General features: G+C 42.8%; 1 protein-coding gene across 1 annotated transcript; it reads left to right on the forward strand.

The window, feature by feature from the left end:
• The first annotated feature begins 1,572 nt into the window (after positions 1-1,572).
• Positions 1,573-7,919, forward strand: LOC106814905 (uracil-DNA glycosylase-like). The gene is given in 10 exon segments (XM_014819283.1): positions 1,573-1,593; positions 1,814-2,062; positions 2,429-2,524; positions 2,752-2,806; positions 3,000-3,042; positions 3,261-3,349; positions 3,976-4,154; positions 7,792-7,842; positions 7,844-7,872; positions 7,874-7,919. Coding segments are annotated over 9 exon segments (711 nt in total). The 5' UTR covers positions 1,573-1,593; positions 1,814-1,939.
• The last annotated feature ends 555 nt before the right edge of the window (positions 7,920-8,474 follow it).

The following is an 8,474-nucleotide window of genomic DNA, read 5'->3' on the forward strand; positions in this document are numbered from 1 at the left end:
TTCCCGCGCAAACCAGTGGCTGCAAGAGCACGGCAAGGAGCCAATCGACTGGACGCATCACCCCGCCTCGCCGTGACGTCACCTTCGTCGCATCCTGACATCGCGAGTGGCGCGACATAATCGTGGCAGGTTGACGGGAATCTGAACTATCTGTGTGTCGATACTGAAGACTCGTTGTCAGAAACGTCATGGATAATTGTGGCTGTCGTAAGCGTGACGTCTCATAACGTTTTCACGAGACTTTGTGTGTGAATGTTGTGACGTCGTGATTCCGTAGCTATGTGTGATGTTTCTTACGATAGGGCCCGGTTCTTTTATTGTCGTGCTTTTTTTTACTTTCTGATTTTCTATGTGTGCATGTGTTTTGTGTGTGTGTGTGTGCGCGTGTGTGTGTGTGTGCGTGCGTGCGTGCGTGTCTGTGTCTGTGCTCATGCGTGTGTATGCTCGTGCATACGTATGTGTGTGTGTGCGTGTGTAGTATGTGCGTGCATGTGGTGTGCGTGCATGCATGTGGTGTGCATGCGTGCGTGCGGATGTGAGGCGAGTATGCACTTGCGTGGCTCTTCCTCTCATAGTAGTTACCATAGTCGATTGCCTGTATGCTATCATGTTGTATGCTATCATGGGTACGTTCATCTAAAATCATTGTCTATGATCATAACAATATCAATAATTTGTCTCAAATTTTGTGGTAAATCCTTCGATTGCATGAAGTTGATGTAGTTGGGTTGTAGCTTCATTTTGGTTATTTTATAGTTTGGTTACTTAATTTTTTTCACTGGCTGTACTCCGAATAGTTTAATTTAGTTGACAACGGAACAGGCGGTTGAAACCATAGCATTAGTCAGTTAGGATTTATCACAAAATTAAACTGTTATTTGAACTAGTCTTAAGTTCTTGTGAGGATGTTTGATGATGTTATTCCAAGACCTAAATAATGTTGTTTTAATGACGCCATGAGAGATGTTGGAGTTGACTAGATCTGTATCAACACCTACAGTTTGTGCAGTCACTGGCTGCCTCTGTCTTGGATGTAACGAAGCGTTATGTACTTTTTAGCCGTAGTGTTTGATGGCTTAATATGTGATTTTCCTTATTTACTTATCAGGCAAACTCACAATGGCATAATTTCAAGGTTAACAGTTTGGTTATAAATTGTCAGATATGGAGGCAGGAAATTATTATTACCATCTTTAATCGTTGAAGGGGGTCCTTAGGTGTTAATTTGTTTATCTATTAAATCCTAATATTTCATGAGTGGATTAGCAGGTAGCATCAAATTCTGTTTGATATTTTGACACGTTTACAATATTGTATCTGTATGAACAATTCAATCATGATTCATGATGACGTATAAAATGCAACGTTGGCGTATAAAAGTTACATTATAGTACCTAATAGCATTTACATATAGACAATGTCAAGAGCTAATAATACATAGAACCCCCTATGGTGTCCTAGGGGAGTCATTAGTAGTCCTCCTGTACTTTTCAAATCTGAAAGCCTGTATACATATATTTATGTGTCAGTGTGCAGCAGCTAGCGTGCGGTGTACTTGTGTGTTGCAGATGAGCTTTTGACCGGCACTTACAGGTAATTATAGGTGAAATAGAGTAGAGAAACATTAAGACTTTAGTAGTAAACAGTACTAAATACATTTCGTGTTTATTTACCCTTTTTTTATGAGACGTTCCAAGTGCATGTGGGGCTACATGATAGGCAGTGTATATGTTAATTATCTAAATAATATTTCAATTAATTATAACAATGCGGTAAATTCTATACAAGTTTGTATACTACTATCTACACTCAGGTAGTGATAAAGAAGTCCAAGCGTGAGAGTAAGAGTGACAGTGACGTGGGATATAGCGCACCAGCATATCAGCACTCCGCACAGTCGGAGAAGCAACTATCTCCTGAACAGAAGCAGCGAGCGAGCATGAACAAGATGCTGGCTGCTGGCAAGCTGCTGGCGAGAAAAACTCATGGCGTGCTATCGGGCGTGGGACCTTCGTGGCAGATGGCGCTTGAAACAGAATTTTCAAAGCCGTATTTCCTGAAGGTGCATTCATTACTTTACGCTCGCATAGTATATCAGTCACCAGATGGTGCGTTTTTATTCATGGCTATTAATTAAGGTATAATAATAGTTGTCAATTTATAGTTGTTTGTAATCTGACAGTTTTATTCCAAGAGGGAGCACCCTGCAGCATTTCAATTAGCAGGAAAAATGAATGGAAATATCAGTATTAATACTCATTGCTGTGACTATGGTTAACCTACATTGTCTAAGACTGGGGCTACATGGCGTGGTACTGCAAAGTTTTCTAAAACTGCATGTATGTTTGTAATGACATGTTTAATCTTGGCATTTAGCACTTTACAAATATTATAGTTGAACTCCTCGTCCTGATAATTGTTTTTGTAGCTGTGCGAATTTGTTGAGAACGAAAGATTGACGCACACTGTCTATCCATCTGCCGGGCAAGTCTTCACATGGACCAACATGTCTGACATCAGTAACGTAAGAATCTTTTTTTTATCCGCGTAGAGAAGTTAACTACCATTTACTTGTTCTAGCTTTGTGAGCTTTTTGCATGCAAGCTCAGTCCCGGTTGTAGGTCTATCGGTTGGTGATCGACCCAAGCTGGTATGTTTTATTTTTACTACAAACGTGTTTTGACTTTATGACACAGGGAAAAGTATATAATATTAAGTACGAGCCATTGCAAATTGCTTTTGTATTTGCAGATCAAAGTTGTGATACTAGGGCAGGATCCATATCATGGTGCAGGCCAGGCACACGGTGGGACTATAAATGTTTATAAATTAATCATTTGATTAGTTTAAATTTGATAATTGGATCCATCATGTCTCTACTCATGTCACACGTGTTTGGTTAATTGTTGCTAACATTATTGTAAGTAGAGTGTATATTCTTACTTATAGTCAGTTAATTGTCTTTATACAAAGCCTAGAAACTTTTTGTGTAATTTCAGGTCTCTGCTTTAGTGTACCGCATGGCATACAACCACCACCAAGGTAGGGCATTCTTTAGTTGTGTAGAGTGTATGTAGAGTATATACGCTGTCTTGTTTGTAGACAGTACATGATGAATATCAGAAAATCAGCTGATGTTTTATAAAATATAGTTTAGCGTAAAGGAGAGAAAATTGAAACTTAGGATGTAAAATCACACGAGCATATCGATAAGATCAGGCGCTTCTAAGTTCTATACTTGCTTTTGCATTGCATTTCAGTTTGCAAAACATATTCAAAGAGCTATCAACAGACATTGAGGGATTCTCCCATCCAGGACATGGAAATCTGAGTGGGTGGGCTGAGCAAGGTACGTAGTATCTATACATATGGCAAGACCATAACACATATATGAAATGAACGACTAAGCATGCATATACATTAATTGGCTTGACCCAGGGCTTGCATGCCTTGTGATCTAGAATCTAATGCTGTTATTAAACGATTGCATACTGAGTGAAATTTCCGCAGGAGCACAGGTAGGAAAAAGACCATGTCATACGTTCCTTAGTTCTTAAAATAATGCAGCCAACAAAATAATTATTTCCCGTTATATACCCTATTGATAACAGTTCAGGGGCTTGATCAGGCTTCAGAATAGCATCACCGCACTATTCACATATTTAATTGGCATCACGTTTGTTAGCAAAACTTCATTGGTGTTGCTAGTCGAAGTATCCGCTTGATGTGCATCGTTTTTTATGTCACCCTTTTCAGTCATTCAGTTCGTGACAAACCCCACATAAGGAAAGTGTTTGATCTCTTGTTACATGTATGGCTCGTATCAGCGATCTTACAAGCAAACTTAACTTTAAACTTTTTACAGAATTTACTTTGTGTTGGTTTTAACTTTGAAAATCTTACGTATCTGTCCCATCTTGTTCTAAAACCTCGAGAAAATTGGGAATCGCTACAGTGCGCGCTCGATGTCTGCAGGCGTGCTGTTGCTGAATGCTGTGCTAACAGTTCGTGCAGCCAGCGCTAACTCTCACAAGGACCGGGGCTGGGAGATACTGACAGACGCTGTCATTGCCTGGCTCAACTCCCACCTCACCAGCGTCGTCTTTCTCCTCTGGGGAGCCTACGCGCAGAAGAAGGGCGCCTGTATAGACAAGGTAAGAGTGGATTTGCCTCTTATTCGCTCACTTTCACTAGCGGGACTGCGGAGTCTTTAAGTCGGGAACCTCCCTGCCTGTAAAACAATGATCTAATCTGGAGCGTCCGTGATTGTTACGTTCATAGTAAGTGGATTTCCTCACGAGCGTGGCAGCTTCAGAAGCTGCCGCTGCTGGTATGCGGCTGCCACACTCGCAGCAGAAATCCACGTACTATGAACGTAATATTATATTCATGGATGCTCGAGATTAGATAATTGTTAACAGGCAGTCCGTTAGCAGTCCCTGGTTAGTACGTGTGAGTCCGTGGTTAATACGTGTGTTTGGCAACAAACTGTAATTAGCTGCTAATTTGGTCCGTAATAGTCCGTGGCTCTCTGTGCGTTTTGCACCATTTATGTGGTTAGTTCGTGTATTATCCATTTATGTCAGTTCATAATATGGAAGTGTGGAACCAAATTTGAACTCTGGTATCTGCTGATCTGCTGTTTGATGATACTAATACTTCATAGCCAGCCAGTTATATTGTTAACATAGATGACACCTCTCTGATAGTTGCGCTTTCATTAGCCGTGTGTTATCTGATGTTCTGCTATCGTATTGTAACAAGTTGCATTTTTAGCTCATCTGACATAGTCAGATTGCAGCTTGTAGAATCGCATTGAGCGTGCGTCGCCGTCCGTTCCGCCGTCCGTGCGTCAACAGTTGGTGCAGCAAAATCTAAACGGCTCGACGTACGGATTCGAAGTCGGACGTGGGGGGTAATCGACGACAACAGAGTCTGGGATGTCGAAGCTGGGGGTCAAAGGTCAAAGGTCAAAGAGTGTAAAAGAAGGGGGAACATTCCCTCCTAACTTAAGGTTATAGAGAGGAAATGCAGAATTGCGGCACAAATCTAAACGGCTCGACCTAGCGTCGTGATAGTCGGTGTATAGCAATCATTGGTAGGAAAAGCCATCACTGTGCCGAAATTGGAGGTCACCAGGTGCAAAGGTCAATGGGGCACAGGGCAGATTTTAGACATTTTCTGAGGACATGGTGTGACCGAGCGATTGGAAAACTTTTTTGTTCAGCGGGGACCTAGCATTTTATGGCTTTATTGAAAAGGACATGAAATGTGCTTTCACTGACGTGCGAAGAGTAAGTGTCTGGATAACCTTTTGACCCACAAGAGGAGGGATTTAAACATGGATTTGTTAACTGTTACTGTGTTAGAAAGAATTTGACTGCTGGGTTTGCTAGTAGAATCTATACATGCCTGGATGTATGAGGCTACAATGTCACAGTGAAATTTCAAAAGCTAACTTTGCTTGAAGAAGGTTTATGCTCTTAAATCGTATAATTTCTATGGCATTCTGTACTGTCAGTGTGTTAATATGCCACTGCCAGTGGCCACTGCCAGTGCATTGTGGTGGTGATAGTATGGTGTAGTTTTTGCCTGCGTTAATTAGGCTACAGGTGCAGCTCTCTTATTCCAGCCTGTAGGCTTGTGTAGGTAAATGGACGAGTGCTTACCTATTCTGTCTTGCAAATAGTTGTTACTATACTACGTACGATGGAAGCTTCCAGCTACCAACGTACGCGCCATCTCGTGGCAACTTTCATAATGACCCAACGAACATTTCTTCAAGAAGCTCCTGATTACACCATCCAGTAGTTTTGAAATAAGGGCTATCCGTTTGTTCGTACTTGTCCATTTCCATGGAGGACAAGTAGATCTGTCAGGTAACGCTTTGTCTGCTGACAAGCAGCTTTTAGAGCAATTTTTCATAATTTTCTACCAATCGCTGGCCGCTGCTGGCAAACACGCAGTTAACATAGTATATAACATGGGCTGCCGGAGTGCCACCCGAATTAACATATACTATAGTATAAACATTTATGTGAAGTTATATAAAAACGTTACCGCCTTGCTAGCTCCACGAAACGGTCTTGCTAGGGTTAGAAGACATCAGACAATCAGTCTGATAGACAATCAGACGTCTGTATAGACAATCAGTCGTACAGCCTCGTCCGCAGCGCTACCGCTCCGAGAAAGAGAAATTGAGAGAGAGGGAGAGAGAGAGCGAGGGTGAAGAGAGTGAGAGAGAGAGCGCGAGAGAGAGAAAGAGAGAGAGAGAGGAAGAGAGAGAGAGAGATAGTGAGAGAGAGAGAGAGAGAGAGAGAGAGAGAGAGAGAGAGAGAGAGAGAGACGAGGGAAGAGAGGAGAGAGTGATAGAGAGAGCCGAGAGCGAGAGAGAGAGAGAGAGAGAGAGAGAGAGAGAAAGAGAGAGAGCGCGGCAAAGAGTGAGAGAGAAAGAGAGAGAGAGATAGAGAGAGAAGAAGAGAGAGGAGAGAGAAAAGAGAGAAAAGACAAAGACAAAGAAAGAGAGCGACAACGAGGGAGTGTGAGCGAGCGAGAGTGAGAGGTGAGGAGAGAGCGTGAAGGAAGAAGAGAGAGAGAGAGAGAGAGAGAGAGAGAGAGAGAGAGAGAGAGGTGATCGAGCGAGAGAGAGAGGGAGAAGAGAGCGCGAAGGGAAGAGATAGCAAGAGCAGAGAGAACGAAAGAGAAAGAATGAGAGACAACGAGGGAGAGCGAACGCGCGGCGATGGGCGAGGTGCTCTTGATTCGTTTGCCCTGAGTTTAGACATCAGAAAACCTGCCGTCAGGTGAGCGCTGTCGCTCGTCCGGCACTTGTTATGTTAACTAGCTGTGTTGTCACGGTAAATAGCAGCATGTTTATGTTAAAACTAGTTGTGTTGTCACGGTAAATAGCAGCATTGTTTTATGTTAAAACTAGTTGTGTTGTCACGGGTAAATCAGCATTGTTTATAGTTAAAACTAGTCGTTGTCACGGTAAATAGCAGGCATTGTTTATGTTAAAACTAGTTCGTTGTCAACGGTAAATAGCAGCATTGTTTATGTAAAAAAACTAGTTGCGTGTCACGGTAAATAGCAGCATTGTTTATGTTAAAACTAGTTGCGTTGTCACGGTAAAATAGCAGCATTGTTTAGTGTACAACTAGTTGTGTTGTCACCGGTAAATAGCAGCAATTGTTTATGTTAAAACTAGTTGTGTTGTCACGGAACTAGCAGCCATGTTTATGTTAACTAGTTGTGTTGTCACGGTAAATAGCAGCATTGTTTATGTTAACTAGCTGTGTTGTCACAGTAACTAGCAGCAATTGTTATGTTAACTAGCTGTGTTGTCACAGTAACTAGCAGCATTGTTTATGTTAAAACTAGTTGTGTTGTCACGTAACTAGCAGCATTGTTTGTGTTAAAACTAGTTGCGTTGTCAGCGGTAACTAGACAGCATTGTTCATGTTAAAACTAGTTGTGTTGTCACACGGTAAATAGCAGCATTGTTATGTTAACTAGCTGTGTTGTCACAGTAACTGGCAGCATTGTTTATGTTAACTAGTTGCGTTGTCACGGTAACTAGCAGCATTGTTCATGTTACACTATATATATAATATAGTTGCGTTGTCACGGTAACTAGCAGCATTGTTTATGTTAACTAGTTGCGTTGTCACGGTAACGTAGCAGCATTGTTTATGTTAACTAGTTGCGTTGTCACGGTAACTAGCAGCATTGCCAGGCGTCTCCTGCGGCTCTAAATAAAAGGCCGCTCATTGCCGCGTCGTCTGTTGGCAGAAGAAGCATCTAGTTCTCTCAGCCCCTCACACCATCGCACTCTCCGCTCATGGCGTGGATCCTCGGATGTCGCCACTTTTCGCGCAACCCAGTGGCTGCAAGAGCACGGCAAGGAGCCAATCGACTGAGCGCCATCACCCCGCCTCGCCGTGACGTCACCTTGTCGGCATCCTGACATCGCGAATGGCGCGACATAATGCGGTTGACGGGAACCTGAACTGTCTGTGTGTCGATACTGTCAAAGACTCGTTGTCAGAAACGTCAGGGATAATTGTGGCTGTCGTAAAGCGTGACGTCTCATAACGTTTTCACGAGACTTTGTGTGTGAATGTTGTGACGTCGTGATTTCGTAGCTATGTGTGATGTTTCTTACGATAGAGCCGGTTCTTTTTATTGGGTTGTTTTTTACCTTCTGATTTTCATGTGTGCATGTGTTTTGTGTGTGTCGGTGCGCGCGCGTGTGTGTGTGTGTGCGTGCTTGCGTGGCGTGTCTGGGTCTGTGCTCATGCGTGTGTATGCTCGTGCATACGTATGTGTGTGTGTGCGTGCGTAGTATGTGCGTGCATGTGGTGTGCGTGCATGCATGTGGTGTGCGTGCGTGCGTGCGGTTGTGAGGCGAGTAGCAGCTTGCTGTGCTCTTCCTCTCATAGTAGTTACTGCATATACGAGTGCCTGTATGTTTA

This window comes from Priapulus caudatus, unplaced genomic scaffold, assembly GCF_000485595.1.
Source record: "Priapulus caudatus unplaced genomic scaffold, Priapulus_caudatus-5.0.1 Scaffold1003, whole genome shotgun sequence".
Lineage (NCBI taxonomy): Eukaryota > Metazoa > Priapulida > Priapulimorpha > Priapulimorphida > Priapulidae > Priapulus > Priapulus caudatus.